The sequence below is a fragment of the Salvelinus sp. IW2-2015 genome, linkage group LG15 (assembly GCF_002910315.2).
Source record: "Salvelinus sp. IW2-2015 linkage group LG15, ASM291031v2, whole genome shotgun sequence".
In the NCBI taxonomy this organism is placed as follows: domain Eukaryota; kingdom Metazoa; phylum Chordata; class Actinopteri; order Salmoniformes; family Salmonidae; genus Salvelinus; species Salvelinus sp. IW2-2015.
In genome coordinates, this window is record NC_036855.1 from 40313148 (window position 1) to 40332828 (window position 19681).

General features: G+C 47.3%; 1 protein-coding gene across 2 annotated transcripts in view; it reads right to left on the reverse strand.

The window, feature by feature from the left end:
• kremen1 (kringle containing transmembrane protein 1) overlaps window positions 1-19457 on the reverse strand; it is a 130971-nt gene extending 111514 nt beyond the window's left edge. For both annotated transcript variants that reach the window (XM_024003211.2, XM_024003210.2), the window contains exon 1: window positions 19159-19457. In XM_024003211.2, coding sequence (XP_023858979.1) covers window positions 19159-19240 — 82 coding nt within the window. In that variant the 5' untranslated portion in view covers window positions 19241-19457. The remainder of the gene's footprint in view (window positions 1-19158) is intronic.
• Between the last annotated feature and the right edge of the window lie 224 nt (window positions 19458-19681).

Below are 19681 nucleotides of genomic sequence, written 5' to 3' on the forward strand. Positions count from 1 at the left end.
TGAGCAGAGACAGACAACACAGACAGACAGACAGGAGAGTAGAGACAGACAGACACAGACACGACAGACAGAAGTAGAGACAGACAGACACAGACAGACAGACAGAAGTAGCAGACAGACCAAGACAGACAGACAAGAACAAGAAGTAGAGACAGACACACAGACACAGACAGAAAGTAGAGACAGACAGACAGACAACAGACAGAAGTAGAGACAGACAGACAGACACAGACAGAAGTAGAGACAGACAGACAGACACAGAAGATAGAGAGACAGACAGAACAGACAGAAGTGAGAACAGACAGACACAGACTGAAGTAGAGACAGACAGACAGACAGAAGTAGAGACAGCACAGACAGACAGAGTAGAGCAGCCAGCCAGCCAGCCAGCCAGCCAGCCAGCCAGCCAGCCAGCCAGCCAGACCGACAGACAGACAGACAGACAACAGACACAAGACAGACAGACAGACAGACAGACAGACAGACAGACAGACAGACAGACAGACAGACAAACTGAAAAAGGCTCCTGATCAAACACACAGAAGCCTTTGAAATCCTCGGAGGAACATGACAAAAAAAACATTCACAGCTACAGCTAGTCTAGACTCAGGCTTGGTAATAATAGTAATAATAATCCTAATCAGGACAGTGTACAATAAGGCTCCGTCCGTCTGGGTCTGTGGCTGCAATGGTAGCCTGTCCCAGGGCGTCGGCCGTAACCTGACCTCTGCAGGGCACCACCCAGAGGGTCAACAGGAAGTAGCTACTGGGCCAGCGGCCGGACGCTAAGCCACATAACACAGACCAAAAGTTAGCTTTTCGTATATTTTCCTACTTCCAGCCAGACTGAACTCACTTTCAGCCAAATAAAATATGAGTATTCCACTGAACTTCGGGCAGCCGTCGCAAGTCAGGGCATGCTGCAGAGTACTGGAATGTAGGCAAATAGGGAGCACTCATATTTCTCTCTCTCTTTCACATTAATATTCTGCTCTGTCTCCGTCTCCCTCTCTCTGTTTCTATACATCTCTCCAATTTCCATGTCTCTCTTCTCTTCCTCCTTCTCCTTCTCCACCCTAAACTCTTTGCCTTTCAGAAGTCCTAACACAACCTCTCCAAGCCCCAATCTTCTGTCTCCATTCATGCAAACACATTGTTAGGATTGCTAACGCACTGACAGCCTGATTCCACTAGTGTAGCGCATGAGACAACAAGATAGGCTAGGATAGGATAGCAAGTAGATCCTAGCATATTATAGTACTAAGCTGCTAGTAATGCCCAGCCTGATCTCTCACTGCGGTGGCCAGCTAGGCTTGGCGGTATCCAGATTGTCATACCTTCATACTGACCTTGTGCCATCTTGGGATATTCGGTAATATCAGCACTGACAAATGGGCTCTTTTTTCAAACCGCTGTAATCCGAAGGCTAGCAATGCTAACAGTACATGTAAAATCTCGTAGAGAATGCTAACTAAATGCTAACGAGGGCATTGCAGACATTTCATATAGTCTCTGACCTAAATACATTCGCAGACAGACATCCCAGGCTCATAAAGTTATACAAGTAACTCAAAAATGCTACTCGCAGTTTGCTGCACGCACAAAACAAATATTACACAACAGAACAGCTATGATCCAGAAGGGGATCTCTGCTGTTACTAAGCGAAGCTTGATTTTGCAAAAATTTAATTTGCAAACAGATTAACAACTGCAGACACTTAGCACATTTAGAATTAATTCATAAGATATCTACCTGGCAAACATTAGTTGTTGAATTCCATACTGTAACTTCATCACCTGCTGTACACTGCTGCACAACATGATGATAAAAGGCTCAGGTCTCTCTTTGTTGTGTGCTTGTAAACAAACACCGCATGACTGGAGACTACCGACTTCTATCTGGAAACATATTGGTGTTAGTTTAGTTCGTGGGTTATGTTTCCCTGTTGAAGTGAACATCTTCGCTCCATCAGAGACTTATGAGGGGAACATATGGGCCGGGGTATGCACTGATTATACTAGGAGAGGAGAGGAAGGAACGAGAGGCGCACAACACACACGCGCGCACACACACACACACACACACACACACACACACACACACACACACACACCACCACACCAACCACACACACACACACACACACACACACACACACACACACACACACACACACACACACACACACACACACACACACACACACACACCACACACACACACACACACACGCACACCACCGGCTCCACATACATTTAGTGGTTCACCAGTGGTCTGCCTGCACTGAAGCCCATCCATGGGGAAGAGTTTAGAGTGGCCCAAAAAACTAAAAAAGGACCACAAGGGCACATATGAAGCCTATAACCCACTGACACTCCCTGTGCTGAGCAATATGGGTTAAACACACACATACGCACGTGTGCACGGAGTCACAGGCACACACATACGTTCCAGCAGCCTAAAACCCCCCCCCCCCCCCCGTCTGTCTCCATCTACCTCTCTATCTCTATCCCTCCATCCTCCTGCCAACACATGGTCACATATCCCCCCGAGGGTCTCACTGTTTTCCTCAAAGAGGACCCAGCCCCTACAGCCCCATCATTTTTTTTGAATCCAAGTGGGCGTAGCGTCGGACGTGTGTTTGTATTGTCCTGTCGCTGTTAAATAGTAAATAAGTAAATAGTCTTCGTATTTTTCGTATACATTCGTATATATTTTATATTTCACTTTCCATCTAGACTGAATATACATTCCTACATTCCGCCTCACCCAATGTGTACGGACCTGCTATTTTTATACTTTAGAACCGTAACCCCAATCAGAAGCTAGCCAGATAACTAGCTACTAGCTAGTAGTAGTTAGCACTGCTGCGGTCTTCACCCTCAACTCGGACACAGCCAGCTTCAATACCGGCCAATACCTGCCAGTCTGCAAGCGCGATATCAACCCAGAGCATATAGGACTGCTTTTCTCTACCACATCACCGATTCCTGACGCAAGCTCTGGACAATTACACCGTATCATCACAGCTAGCTAGCTGCAACCGAGTGGCTACTACTGGCTAACACCTCTGTCCCGAAGCAAGCACCAGTTAGCCTTGACTAGCCTCGAGCTAGGCCCATCTGCCGCTAGCTGAAGAGGTCTACCAGCGAATTCTTGGCTACAAATACCAGCTACAAGCTAATTTAGCCATTTTATTTGCCGCTGCTAGTAGCTTTTACCTTCTGCACAGCACACCAGCCCTTTATTAGCCTGGATATTACTCACAATTTACCAGCATCGGACTGTCTCTCGACAACAACGCCGGATTCCTGCCGTAATCCCTGAGCCACTGCTTCTGATCTCACAGCTAGCTTGCGGCTCGGCAGCTAGCGCACTGCCACGAAGCTAGCACCAGTTAGCAAACACAATTCTACAATTCACAACCTCTCTTTCCCATCCCATCTGGCTTGGATTCTCTGTCGACACGACACGTCTGAGCAGACCCCCTCCGTCTGAGCAGACCACCCCCGGGCTACTAACTTTAAACGCCGCGTGCTAGCTTAGTGGAGGCCTCCCTGCTCCATCTACGGCTGCCCCTGGACACTATGATCACTTGGCTACATAGCTATGCATGCTTGATGTCCATTAATTACGGCACCTCATTCTGTTTATTTGTGTTTTTATCTGTCGCTCTGTGCTTTAACTCAGGATCTGTGTGTAGTTAATCCGACCCTCTCTGCCTAGTCGTCGCCATATTTTACCTGTTGTTGCTGTGTTAGACTAGCACCCTGTTATTGCTGCTGTTATCTTACCTGTGTTTTAGCTAGCTCTCCAATCAAGACCGCAATCACTTTATGCCTTATTGTATGTCTCTCTCAAATATCAATATGCTTGCATACTGTTGTTCAGGCTAGTTTTCATTATCATTGTTTTGGTTTGCAATGGACCTGTAGTTCCACTCTCCGTACCTCTGATACCCCCTTTGTCCCACCCTCCACACATGCGTGACTACTCACCCATTGAGACCAGCATGTCCAGAGATACAACCTCCTTATCATCACCCAGTGCCTGGCTTGCCTCCGTCGTACCCGCGCCCCTCCATACCCTGTCTGCACATTATGCCAGATCTATTCTACCACGCCATAAATCTGCTCCTTTTATTCTTTGTCCCCAACGCTCTAGGCGACCAGTTTGATAGCCTTTAGCCGCACCTCATCCTACTACTCCCTCGTTCCTCGGTGATGTGGAGGTAAACCCAGGCCCTGCATGTCCCCAGTCACCCTCATTTGTTGACTTCTGCGATCGAAAAAGCCTTGCCTATACATGTCAACATCAGAAGCCTCCTCCCTAAGTTTGCCTTACTCACCGCTTTAGCACACTCTGCCAATCCTGATGTCCTTGCCGTGTCCGAATCCTGGCTTAGGAAGGCCACAAAAATTCTGAATTTCCATACCCAACTATAAACTTTCCGTCAAGATAGAAACTGCCAAAGGGGAGGGATTGCAATCTACTGCAAGAAAGCCTGCAAAAGTTCTGTCATTACTTTCCAGCTCTATGCCCAAACATTCTGAACTTCTAATTTTATAAAATTAATCTCTCGAGAAATAAGCTCTCACTGTTGCCGCCTGCTACGACCCCCTCAGACTCCCAGCTGTGCCCTGGACACCATCTGTGAATTGATCGTCCCCATCTAGCTTCAGAGTTTGTTTCTGTATGACCTAAACTGGGATATGCTTAACACCCCGCAGTCCTACAATCCAGCTTGATGCCCCAATCTCACACAAAATCATCAAGGAACCACCAAGGTACAACCCTAAATCCGTAAACATCGGACCCTAATAGACATTATCCTGACCAACCTGCCCTCCAAATACACCTCTGCTGTCTTCAATCAAGATCTCAGCATCACTGCCTCATTGCCTGTATCCGCCACGGGTCCGCGGTCAAACAGACCACCCTCATCACTGTCAAACGCTCCCTAAACACTTCTCGAGCAGGCCTTTCTAATCGACCTGGCCGGTACCCTGGAAGGATATTGACCTCATCCCGTCATTGTAGGAGCCTGGGCATTCTTTAAATGTACTTCCCACCATATTAGACAAGCAGCTCCGTTCAAAAAATGCAGAACCAAGAACAGATATAGCCCTTGTTCACTCCAACTGTACTGCCCTCGACCAGCACAAAAACATCCTGTGGCGAACGCAATAGCATCGAAGAGCCCCCGCGATATGCAACTGTTCAGGGAAGTCAGGAACCAATACACGCAGTCAGTCAGGAAAGCAAAGGCAGCTTTTTCAAGCAGAAATTCGCATCCTGTAGACTCTAACTCCAAAAGTTCTGGGATACTGTAAAGTCCATGAGAAACAAGAGCCTCCCTCCCAGCTGCCCACTCACTGAGGCTAGTAACACGGTCACCACCGAAAATCCGTGATAATCGAAGACTTCAACAAGCATTTCCTCAATGCTGGCCATGCCTTCCTCCTGGCACTCCAACTTGCCAACAGCCCGCCCCCCCCTCGCTGCTACTCGCCCAAGCCTCCCAGCTTCTCTTTACCCAAATCCAGATAGCAGATGTTCTGAAGAGCTGGAAAACCTGACCCATACAAATCAGCTGGGCTTGACAATCTGGACCCCCTATTCTGAAACTGTCCGCCGCCATTGTCGCACCTCCTATTACCAGCCTGTTCAACCTCTCCTTCTGCATTCTGAGATCCCCAAGGATTGGGAAAGCTGCCGGCGTCATCCCCCTCTTCAAAGGGGGAACACCCTGGACCCAAACGTTACAGAACTAATCCATCCTGCCCTGCCTATCTAAGTCTTCGAAAGCCAAGTCAACAAACAGATCACTGACCATCTCGAATCCCACCGTACCTTCTCCGCTGTGCAATCTCGTTTCCGAGCCGTCACGGTGCACCTCAGCCACGCTCAAGTACTAAACGACATATCATAACGCCATTCGATAAAGACATTACTATGCACGTCTTCATCGACCTGGCCAAGGCTTTCGACTCTGTCAATCACCATATTTTATCGCAGACGTCTAGTAGCCTCGGTTTTTCTAATAGACTGCCTGCCTGGTCACCAACTACTTTGCAGACAGAGTTCAGTGTGTCAAATCGGGCGCATGTTGTCCGGTCTCTGGCAGTCTCTATGGGTAGTCCACAGGTTCAATTCTCGGGCCGACTTTTTCTCTGTATACTCAAATGATGTTGCTCTTGCTGCGGGCGTTCCCTGATCAACTCTACGCAGACGGACACCATTCTATATACTTCCGCCCTTCCTTTGAACACTTTGCTATCTAACCTCCAAACGAGCTCAATCGCATACAACACTCCTTCCGTGGCCGTCCAAACTGCTCTTAAACGTAGTAAACCAAATGCATGCTTTATCAACGTTTCGCTGCCTGCACCCGCACGCCCGACTAGCATCACCACCCTGGACGTGTCCACCTAAATATGTGACATCTATAAGTACCTAGTGTCTGGCTAGACTGCAAACTCTCCTTCCAGACTCATATCAACAGACAGACAGACAGACAGACAGACAGACAGACAGACAGACAGACAGACAGACAGACAGACAGACAGACAGACAGACAGACAGAGACTGAAAAAGGGCTCCTGATCAAACACACAGAAGCCTTTGAAATCCTCGGAGGAACATGACAAAAAAAACATTCACAGCTACAGCTAGTCTAGACTCAGGCTTGGTAATAATAGTAATAATAATCCTAATCAGGACAGTGTACAATAAGGCTCCGTCCGTCTGGGTCTGTGGCTGCAATGGTAGCCTGTCCCAGGGCGTCGGCCGTAACCTGACCTCTGCAGGGCACCACCCAGGGGTCAACAGGAAGTAGCTACTGGGCCAGCGGCCGGACGCTAAGCCACATAACACAGACCAAAGTTAGCTTTTTCGTATGTTTCCTACTTCCAGCCAGACTGAACTCACTTTCAGCCAAATAAATATGAGTATTCCACTGAACTTCGGGCAGCCGTCGCAAGTCAGGGCATGCTGCAGAGTACTGGGAATGTAGGCAAATAGGGAGCACTCATATTCTCTCTCTCTTTCACTATAATATCTGCTCTGTCTCCGTCTCCCTCTCTCTGTTTCTATACATCTCTCCATATCCCATGTCTCTCTTCTCTTCCTCCTTCTCCTTCTCCACCCTTAAACTCTTTGCCTTTCAGAAGTCCTAACACAACCTCTCCAAGCCCCAATCCTTCTGTCTCCATTCATGCAAACACATTGTTAGGATTGCTAACAGCACTGACAGCCTGATTCCACTAGTGTAGCGCATGAGACAACAAGATAGGCTAGGGATAGGATAGCAAGTAGATCCTAGCATATTATAGTACTAAGCTGCTAGTAATGCCCAGCCTGATCTCTCACTGCGGTGTGCCAGCTAGGCTTGGGCGGTATCCAGATTGTCATACCTTCATACTGACCTTGTGCCATCTTGGGATATTCGGTAATATCAGCACTGAACAAATGGGGCTCTTTTTTCAAACCGCTGTAATCCGAAGGCTAGCAATGCTAACAAGTACATGTAAAATCTCGTAGAGAATGCTAACTAAATGCTAACGAGTGCATTGCGAACATTTCATATAGTCTCTGACCTAAACTATTCGCAGGACAGACATCCCAGGCTCATAAAGTTATACAAGTAACTCAAAAATGCTACTCGCAGTTTGCTGCACGCACAAAACAAATATTACACAACAGAGCTATTGATCCAGAAGGGGATTCTCTGCTGTTACTAAGCGAAGCTTGATTTTGCAAAAATTTAATTTGCAAAACAGATTAACAACTGCAGAGCACTTAGCACATTTTAGAATTAACTTCATAAGATATCTACCTGGCAAACATTTAGTTGTGAATTCCATACTGTAACTTCATCACCTGCTGTACACGTGCTGCACAACAGTGATAAAAGGCTCAGGTCTCTCTTTGTTGTGTGCTTGTAAACAAACACCGCATGACTGGAGACTACCGGACTTCTATCTGGAAACATATTGGTGTTAGTTTAGTTCGTGTGTTATGTTTCCCTGTTGAAGTGAACATCTTCTGGCGTTCCATCAGAGACTTATGAGGGGAACATATGGGCCGGGGTATGCACTGATTATACATAGGAGAGGAGAGGAAGGAGACGAGAGGCGCACAAACACACACACGCGCGCCACACACACACACACACACACACACACACACCACACACACACACCACACACACACACACCACAACACACAACACACACACCACACACACACACACACACACACACACACACACACACACACACACAACACACACACACACACACACACACAACACACACACCACACACCACACACACACACGCACCACACCCGCTCCACATACATTTAGTGTTCACCAGTGTCTGTGCACTGAAGCCCATCCATGGCGAAGAGTTTAGAGTGGCCCAAAAAAACTAAAAAAGGACCACAAGGGCCACATATGAAGCCTATACCCACTGACACTCCCTGTGCTGAGCAATATGGTGTTAAAACACACATACGCACGTGTGCACGGAGTCACAGACACACATACGTTCCAGCAGCCTAAACCCCCCCCCCCCCCCCCCGTCTTCTCATCACCTCTCTATCTCTACCCTCCATCCTCCTGCCAACACATGGTCACATATCCCCCGAGGGTCTCACTGTTATCTCAAAGAGGACCCAGCCCCTACAGCCCCATCATTTTTTTGAATCCAAGATGCGTAGCAGTCGGACGTGTGTTTGTATTGTCCTGTCGCTGTAAATAGTAAATAGTAAATAGTCTTCGTATTTTTCGTATACATTTCGTATATATTTTAATTTCACTTTCCCATCTAGGAACTGAATTAACATTCCTACATCCGCCTCACCCAATGTGGTACGGACCTGCTATTTTTATACTTTAGAACCGTAACCCCAATCAGAAGCTAGCCAGATAACTAGTACTAGCTAGTAGTCTTAGCCACTGCTGCGGTCTTCACCCTCAACTCGGACACAGCCAGCTTCATACCGGGCCAATACCTGCCAGTCTGCAAGCGCGATAATCAACCCAGAGCATATAGGACTGCTTTTTCTCTACCACATCACCGATTCCTGACGCAAGCTCTGGACAATTACACCGTATCATCACAGCTAGCTAGCTGCAACCGAGTGGCTACTACTGGCTAACACCTCTGTCCCGAAGCAAGCACCAGTTAGCCTTGAGCTAGCTCGAGCTAGGCCCATCTGCCGGCTAGCTGAAGAGGTCTACCAGCGAATTCTTGGGCTACAATACCAGCTACAAGCTAATTTAGCCATTTATTTGCCGCTGCTAGTAGCTTTTACCTTCTTGCACAGACACCAGCCCTGTTATTAGCCTGGATATTACTCACCAATTTACAGCATCGGACTGTCTCTCGACAACAACGCCGGATTCCTGCCGTAATCCCTGAGCCACTGCTTCTGATCCTCACAGCTAGCTTGCGGCTAGCGCAGCTAGCGCCACTGCCCACGAAGCTAGCACCAGTTAGCAAACACAATTCTACAATCACAACCTCTCTTCGCCATCGCCATCTGGCTTGGATTCTCTGTCGACACACCACGTCTGAGCAGACCCCTCCGTCTGAGCAGACCACCCCCGGGCTACTAACTTTAAACGCCGCGTGCTAGCTTAGTGGAGGCCTCCCTGCTCCATCTACGGCTGCCCCTGGACACTATGATCACTTGGCTACATAGCTGATGCATGCTTGACTGTCCATTAATTCACGGCACTCCATTCTGTTTATTTGTGTTTTATCTGTCGCTCTGTGCTTTAACTCAGGATTGTGTGTAGTTAATCCGACCTCTCTGCCTAGTCGTCGCCATTTTTACCTGTTGTTGCTGTGTTAGACTAGCACCCTGATTGCTGCTGTTATCTTACCTGTTGTTTTAGCTAGCTTCCCAATCAAACCTGCAATCACTTTATCCTTATTGTATGTCTCTCTCAAATTCAATATGCCTTGCATACTGTTGTTCAGGCTATTTTCATATCATTGTTTTTTTCAATGGACCCTGTAGTTCACTCTCCCGTACCTCTGATACCCCTTTGTCCACCCTCCACATGCGGTGACCTCACCCATTGAGACCAGCATGTCCAGAGATACAACCTCTCTTATCATCACCCAGTGCCTGGCTTGCCTCCGCTGTACCCGCCCCTCCATACCCCTGTCTGCACATTATGCCCGAATCTATTCTACCACGCCCATAATCTGCTCCTTTTTATTCTTGTGTCCCAACGCTCTAGCGACCAGTTTTGATAGCCTTGCCGCACCCCTCATCCTACTACTCCTCTGTTCCTCGGGTGATGTGGAGGTAAACCCAGGCCCTGCATGTCCCCAGTCACCCCATTTGTTGACTTCTGCGATCCAAAAAGCCTTGCGCTCATAATGCTCACATCAAAGCCTCCTCCTAAGTTTCCTTACTCCCGCTTTAGCACACTCTGCCATCTGATGATCCTTGCCTGTCCGAATCCTGCTTAGCAAGGCCACAAAAATTCTGAGATTTCATACCCAACTATAACACTTTCCGTCAAGATGAACTGCCAAAGGGGAGGAGTTGCAATCTACTGCAGAGAATGCCTTGCCAGAGGAGTTCTGTCATTACTTTCCACGGTCTATGCCCAAACAGTTCGAACTGCTAATTTTATAAAATTAATCTTCTCGAGAAATAAGTCTCTCACTGTTGCCGCCTGCTACCGACCCCCTCCAGCTCCAGCTGCTGCACCAACCCACTCTGTGGAATTGATCGCTCCCCATCTAGCTTCAAGAGTTTGTTTCTTAGGTACCTAACTCGGGATATGCTTAACACCCCGCAGTCCACAATCCAAGCTTGATGCCTCTCAATCTCACACACAAATCATCAAGGAACCACCAGGTACACCCTAAATCCGTAACATCCACCCTCCAATAGACATTATCCTGACAACCTGCCCTCCCAAATACACCTCTGCTGTCTTCAATCAATCTCAGCGATCACTGCCTCATGTGCCTGTATCCGCCACGGTCCGCGGTCAACGCACCCCCCTCATACTGAAAACGCTCCCTAAAACACTTCCTGCGAGCAGGCTTTCTAATCGACCTGGCCCGGTACCCTGGAAGGATAGTGACCTCGATCCCGTCAGATTGAGGATGCCTGGTCATTCTTTAAATTACTTCCTCACCAATATTAGACAAGCATGCTCCGTTCAAAAAATGGCAGAAACCAAGAACAGATATAGCCCTTGGTTCACTCAGACCTATCTGCCCTCGACCAGCACAAAAACATCCTGTGGCGAACTGCAATAGCATGAAGAGCCCCGCGATATGCAACTGTTCAGGGAAGTCAGGAACCCAATTACACGCAGTCAGTCAGAAAGCAAAGGCCAGCTTTTTCAAGCAGAAATTCGCATCCTGTAGCTCTAACTCCAAAAAGTTCTGGATACTGTAAAGTCCATGGAGAACAAGAGACCTCCTCCCAGCTGCCCACTGCACTGAGGCAGTAACACGGTCACCACCGATAAATCCGTTAATCGAAGACTTCAACAAGCATTTCTCAATGGCTGGCCATGCCTTCCCCTGGCGACTCCAACCTTGCCAACAGCCCCGCCCCCCCGCTGCTACTCGCCCAAGCCTCCCCAGCTTCTCCTTTACCCAAATCCAGATAGCAGATGTTCTGAAAGAGCTGGAAAACCTGGACCCATACAAATCAGCTGGGCTTGACAATCTGGACCCCCTATTTCTGAAACTGTCCGCCGCCATTGTCGACCTCCTATTACCAGCCTTTCAACCTCTCCTTCGTATCATCTGAGATCCCCAAGGATTGGAAACTGCCCGCGGTCATCCCCCTCTTCAAAGGGGAGACACCCTGGACCCAAACTGTTACAGACCTATATCCATCCTGCCCTGCATATCTAAGGTCTTCGAAAGCCAAGTCAACAAACAGATCACTGACCATCTCGAACCCACCGTACCTTCTCCGCTGTGCAATCCGTTTCCGAGCCGGTCACGGGTGCACCTCAGCCACGCTCAAGGTACTAACGCATCATAACCGCCATCGATAAAGACATTACTATGCAGCCGTCTTCATCGACCTGGCCAAGGCTTTCGACTCTGTCAATCACCATATTCTTATCGGCAGACTCAGTAGCCTCGTTTTTCTAATGACTGCCTTGCCTGGTTCACCAACTACTTTGCAGACAGAGTTCAGTGTGTCAATCGAGGGCATGTTGTCCGGTCCTCTGGCAGTCTCTATGGGGTACCACAGGTTCAATTCTCGGGCCGACTCTTTTCTCTGTATACATCAATGATGTTGCTCTTGCTGCGGGCGATTCCCTGATCCACCTCTACGCAGACGACACCATTCTATATACTTCCGGCCCTTCCTTGGACACTGTGCTATCTAACCTCCAAACGAGCTCATGCCACAACACTCCTTCCGTGGCCTCCAATTGCTCTAAGCTAGTAAAACCAAATGCATGCTTTTCAACCGTTCGCTGCCTGCACCCGCACGCCCGACTAGCATCACCACCCTGGACGGTTCCGACCTAGAATATGTGGACATCTATAAGTACCTAGGTGTCTGGCTAGACTGCAAACTCTCCTTCCAGACTCATATCAAACATCTCCAATCCAAAATCAAAAAAATCGGCTATGTCCCAAATGGCACCCTATTCCCTATGGGTCCTGGTCAGATCTACTGCACTACATAGGGAACAGGCTGCCATTTGGGATGCATACAACCTCAGTCCCACCCCCATCCTAGTCAAACAGTCAGTCGGGACGCAAACTGTGACATAACCCAGTCAAAACATATGACGCATGGGCGGCAGTTACGAGAGGAAGAGAGAGAGGGACCTAACTAGAGACAGACCCAGGGAAGAGTGAAGGGATGGGGGGTGAGGCAACACCTGGGCTGTAGGGGGGTAGAGAGCGAAAGGGATGGAGGAGAAGATGGATGAGGGGGAGAGAGAAAGTAGGAGAGAGGGGTAGAGAGACGGGCGAGAGGGGGGAGAGGAAGCAACACTTGGGCTGGACGGGGGAGAGAGGAGGGAGACGGGGGATGGAGGGAGAGAGACTATGGGGAAAGGGGAGTCAGGGGTGAGGACATGAGACCCCCGGGTCTTAGCGTTGCGTGGTGACCCCTTTAAAACCTGAGCAGGAACATGGGGAGTTTATGAATGTCTTAGGGCCTAGGCCATGCCTCTACGTCTGATCTGGCCTGTACATATACCTACACACGCAAGCGCACACAACTTGAGCCAGAAACTTGAGAAGTCATCACAAAAGCCCATTAATCTGTGTCTGTTTTGTAGCTTGCTTGCCAGAGTGGGAGAAAAAAACATTACACAAACAGTTACAACCCAGCGAGGACCGTTTATCAGTTACCACACTGTGCGCTGTTGGCCACACACACACGCACACACACTAACACAACACACACAGCTCCTCTCCAGGCCAGTAATGTATCTGGCTGTCTGCTCTGCGATGCTCCTGACAGAGTGCAGGCTCTGTGAACTAGGCTGTGTTCTGCTGTTAAGCTGGCCCAGAATGGGTCTCGGAGCAGGAGCAGGGGAGAGCAAGAGAGTGGTGAGGTTGCCGGACACATCAGGAGTCGGAGTAGGAGTCGGAGCAGGAGTGAGGGGTCACGTTGCCAGATATGGTAGACGTAGGTAGCAGGAGAAAGCCATTTGGTTGCCAAATTCTGCTGCTCACCGTCAGTGTAGCACAGAGACAGCTAGGGGAGTCAGTCTGGACTGGAAGGAAATCCATCACTAGACACTCACTCTCCTCACTCCTCTTCCCCACTGCACTGGTTCAAAGTCAAAGAGGGGAATAAAGAGTCTAACGGGTGGTAGCTGCCTGAAGCTGTTTCTGGATAGCCCTCAATAAAGCAAAGATAGAAGGGAGGGAAAGGGGATACCTAGTCAGTTGCACTACTGAATGCATTCAACCAAAATGTGTGTCTTCCACATTTAACCCAACCCCCTCTGAATCAAAGAGGAGAGGGTGGCTGCCTTAGTCGACGTCCATGTCATCAGCGCCTGGGGAGCAGTTGCTGTCGGGGGATAACTCACCTTGCCGGCTCTGGGATTTGGTCCAACGGTCTTAACCGCTAGGCTAGCATACACACACACACACGTACACACAGAGGAGCACAAGCACATATACTCCACACACCATACACATTGACACTAATCCAAACTCCTCTCCTTGATATGATTTCCATCTGAATGCAGTTTACGTCAGAACGTCACGCCGTTGCTTCATATGAGGGCAAGTAGGATGCTCTCTCTGAACAGAGAACACTCCTGACATGTCACATTAGCCCCGTCTTACAAGTTAGATCGCGCATCTCTACGTCACTACAGAGACTACTTCACAGCACGAGATAAGTAATGGCAAACCTAACGCTCTCTCCTGTTCAATCATTTCCAAACGCCATGACATTTCGCCCCTAGTATCCTGCCTGGATAACCACATCATGTTTTCACCAGGCCTTATTTTTGACAGTTCAGTTGCCTTCCCTTTTTCCTCAGATATTCCTTCGTCAAACACCTACACCTACGGTATTACCGGAAGTGCACACAAGGGGTGTTATTTTATATATTATTTGGGACTCACAAAGCAATGGCAACAGGGATCTTGATTCAGGAGGGGATTGAATGTCTCTAGTCTGGGTACCACTCTTTTTAGCTAACATTTCAATCTTTGTCACTCCCGAGTGGCGCAGTGGTCTAAGGCATTGCATCTCGGTGCAAGAGGCATCACTACAGTCCCTGATTCAAATCCATGCTGAATCACATCTGGCTGTGATTGGGAGTCCCATAGGGCGGCGCACAATTGGGCCAGCGTCGACTGGGTTTAGCCGGGATAGGCCGTCATTGTAAATAAGAATGTGTTTTTAACTGCCTTGCCTAGTTAAATAAAGTTTAAATACATTTTTTWAAATAAATTTCATTGCCAAAGAGACTGGCCTCCACGTTCTATATGCAGGTGGAGTTGGTTGTTGGAAATAATATTCATATTTTCCATGACAACATGTGGAGCCTCAAAAACAGAATTCGAATTATAACAAAGTAAAAAACAAATATGTAGCTGTTAGCTAGGCAAGTTGTTGTATTTTGAGGCTTAAATTTTGTGGTTGGAATTGCAGTATATATTTAGTTTGAGAATTTAGACATGAGCTAGCACTTACAAATTTTGACAGACTGGTTTTGCATGTACAAACAAAAAACAGTTGCTTAGCAACCGGATACCAACCTGTTCTGTGAAGAAGAAAAAAGTGAAGAGTTACAATATTTGAATAATTGTTGTGATTGGAGGATAGCTGTGAGGGTTATCGAATCAGAATCAACTCCTCTGTTCTCCTCGAGCTCATTAACGATAAGTATAACTATAAGTATAACTATAACGTATAGTCATAGACAGTGGCGTAGCATGCACCCCTGCAAGGGTTAGGGTTAAATTTCAACAGTAAACCGTCCAAGCCTAATGATGTTATGCAGAAAAATACACTACATGGCCAAAGGTATGTGGACACCTGCTCGTCAAACATCTCTTTCAAAATTATGGGCATTAATATATAGTTGGTCCCCACGTTGCTGCTATAACAGCCTCTACTCTTCTGGGAAGGCTTTCCACTAGATGTTGGAACATTGCTGTGGGGACTGAAGAGCATTAGTGAAGTTGGGCACTGATGTTAGGCGATTAGGCCTGGCTCGCAGTTGGCGCTCCAATTCATTTCAAAGGTGTTCGAGGGGGTTGAGGCCAGGGCTCTGTGCAGGCCAGTCAAGTTCTTCCACACCAATCTTGACAAACCACTTCTGTATGGACCTCGCTTTGTGCACTGGGGCATTGTCATTCTCAAACAGGAGAGGGCCTTCCCCAAAGTGTTGACACAAAGTTGGAAGCACAGAATTGTCTAGAATGTCATTGTACGCTTTAGCGTTAAGGTTTTCCTTCACTAGAACTAAGGGGCCTAGCCCGAACCATAAAAACACAGCACCAGACCATTATGCATTCGGGCAGGTGGTGTTCTCCTGGCACCCGCCAAACCCAGATTCATCCGCCAGACTGCCAGATGATGAAGCGTGATTCATCACTCCAGAGAACACGTTTCCACTGCTCCAGAGTCCAATGGCAGCAAGCTCTACACCACTCCAGCCAACGCTTGGCATTAAGCATGGTGATCTTAGGCTTGTGTGAGGCTGCTCGGCCATGGAAACCCATTTCATGAAGCTCCCGACTTGGTAATTAGTGTTGCAACCGAGGACAGACGATTTCAGCACTCAGCGGTCCCGTTCTGTGAGCTTGTGGAGCCTACCACTTCGTGGCTGAGACGTTGTTGCACCTAGACATTTCCACTTCACAATAACAGCACTTACAGTTGACTGGGGGAGCTCTAGCAGGGCTGAAATTTGATGAACTGACTTGATGGAAAGGTAGCATCAAATAACAGTTCCACATTGAAAATCACTGAACTCTTCAGTACGGGCCATTCTACTGCCAATGTTTGTCAATTTTATACACCTGTCGGCAACGGGTATGGCCATACATGGACTCAAAGATATTCAGCTGGCCTTGCAGTTATGATTTTTGTTTTGTTTTGTTGTATTTCTGAAAACCTTTAAAGAATTTTTCTGGTAGATGTTTTCTAAGACCCCGTTTCCATCTGTTTATCCAGAAATCCAAGCCTTTACTTAAGCCTAATTTTTAAGATGGATAATGGTAGAAAAATGCATCTATGCCTTTTATATAGACTCTTAATTTGATATGCTCCTATAAACTTCCCATGTCGGTGCTCATGGATCTTTTCGATGGAAAAGTCCTACTGCAGGGTTTCCCAAACTCGGTCCTGGGGCCCCTTTGGGTGCAGGTTTTGGTTAATGCCCTAGCACTACACAGCTGATTCAAATAACCGATTCATCATCAAGCTTTGATTATTTGAATCACCAGTATAGTGCTAGGGTAAAAAACAAAATGTGCACCCAAGTTTGGGAAACCTTGCCCTACTGCATAGTTACAGTAGGGATGACAACCCTATCTGTACTGTACAGGAGACAAGATATAAAAGGACAATTTGCTTCGGGATGAATTCAATTTGTATGAGTGGCACAAGGGGAAAGTTGTGTCTGTGTGTGTGTGTGTGTGTGTGTGTGTGTGTGTGTGTGTGTGTGTTGTGTGTGTGTTGTTGTGTGTGTGTGTGTGTGTGGTGTGTGTGTGTGTGTGTGTGTGTGTTGGTGTGTGTGTGTGTGTGTGTGGTGTGTGTGTGTGTGTGTGTGTGGTGTGTGTGTGTGTGTGTGCCTGCGCCTGTGCATGTTGTCTACACTCAGAAATGTTTGTTCTACTTGATCTAAAATGTATTTGGGGAAAACATCCAAAATAGAGAGAACATCATCAGCACACTGAGTTCTATGACAAATATGCAACAGAAAACAGAATAGATTTTCCAGATGCAAAGGATGTTATAAGATTATATACCCAATATCTATTATGCAGAGGGTATATAGATATTATACAGTTAACATACAGAATACTTTAGGCCAGAATTCAGTATTGTGGACTAGGGCTCTCTGTCCATTGCAGGCAAAGAGGGGGAATACCATAGTTTACAGTGGTAATACATAGGTACACATGGGAGCACTAATATACAGTATGTAGCCCAGATGGTCAGACCTCTCATTGGAATCAAAGGTATAATTAAGAAAGAAAAAAATTAACAGGAAAGCAGGAGGATTTTCTGTTTAGACATTAAACACAAGACAAAATACAGCATCAGAAATGTTGGTTTATGTGTTAATAATTATTAAATATTCAAATGAAACAAATTCTTTATTTTTCTCTTAAAAAGGGGAGGTCAAGACCTCCCGAGTGGCACAGTGGTCTATGGCACTGCGTCGCATTGCTGTGCCACTAGAGATTCTGGGTTAAAGTCCAGGCTTGTCGCAGACGGCCGCGACCGGGAGACTCACGTGGTGGTACACAATTGGCCCAGCGTCGTCCGGGTTATCGGAGGGCTTGGCCGGTAGGGATGTCCTTGTCCCATTGCACACTAGCGACTCCAGACATGATGGCCAGGTGTACGGTGTTTCCTCCGACACATTGGTGCGGCTAGCTTCCGGGTTAAGTGGGCATTGTGTCAAGAAGCAGTGCAGCTTGGCTTGGTTGGGTTGTGTTTCGGAGGACGCATGGGTCTTGACCTTCGCCTCTCTCGAGTCCGTACGGGAGTTGCAGCGATGAGACAAGACTGTAACTACCAATGAAATTGGGGAGAAAATGGGCATTTTTTTTTTTTTAACATAATACAAGAATACAGTTGCATGGTATTTGCGTAATTTCTCTTCAGTGTTAATTTATGTTTTTCAGTCTGAATACGGAAGATAAATTGAAGTTGGCATGTCGATGTCTCAGCGTCTGACTGTGTATAACAAGGAAGGCTTCAAGTTCATATTCTGGAAGGAGGGAATCCAGGTGTCACTGTGGGGAGTCCACATTGTATTACAATGTGGCCAACTCAACCCATTCATAAGGAATGAAATAAATAACAGCCAAAGACTCTGGCCCACTGTCAACCCAATACCTTGGACAATATTGCATTATTAGCCTACTTTATTACAATGATTGGATATTACTAGGGTAGCCTATATTAAAATGTTTACACATTTCAGAATAAAGTCAATGCCTACAACGTCTGTGGTGGGCAATACAAATGCACCATCAACAATAGCATTTGTCATAAGAAAATGGACAATCTGTTCGTTTATGAATTTAACCAGTGACAGGTAGCACCAGCCTTTCAGCATCTGCTACGATGTACAGTAGGCTATACAAAACATGCCAGTAGAAAGGTCGGGAGAGGCATAGAAATAATTATGTGTAATGTTGTGTTGTACGCTACAAGTGCAGAGCATTGTAGCATATTCACAGGCTATGATAAGTGCACCACATTGTATTCAAATTCAGTCATACAGTAATTTCAATTCGCAAAAAATTTCACACCAATAGCCTAATCTTTCCATTGAGTGTCTTGGGAGGAAATTCTCAGGTGGCTCAAAAAAGTACGCAGCGTACCTCGTAACTTTTAAAGGCTTCTTCTAGCAGACGTGTTGGATAAAGACACACACTGGGAGAAGAAACAACAGCCGAATAAGTTTCTGATCAACTTACCAGTGTCGAACTGTCTGGAAGCAGTCGAAGATAAAAACCCAACTAGTAGAAGGGCAGCAGTATTGGTCAAAAATGAATCCATCGCTCGTGTCTTTGAGAAAGAAAGAGCGGGGACTTGTCTTGGGTATGGTAGAGTCGTGTTCCGAATGGAGCAGAGAGTGTTCGGAGCTTCGGACGCAGGTGAACTGTTGTTCTGAACGCAGCCTGATGAGGCCAGTCGTTTTGTGTGAGTAGAGGTGTCATTCCAAGTTCGCTTTTAAAGTCTGTGAAGTGAACTCCAAGGCAGGCAGGTCTAAACACACAAAGACACAAGAGAGATAGTAGAAAGCAAGCAAGGGATCCTAGTCAGGTTCCCGTGCCTCAGCCGGTTCAACAGGTTCCCGCGCCTCACCATAAGCAACCAGTTCCTGGTCCTCGGGACCGTCCCTCTGGTTGGTGTCCTGCGGCTGGAGCCGAGTGTCAAGGAGGGGATACAGTCACGTATACTCCCTCTCCAGCACTCGAGGTCGTCAGGCTGCTCATT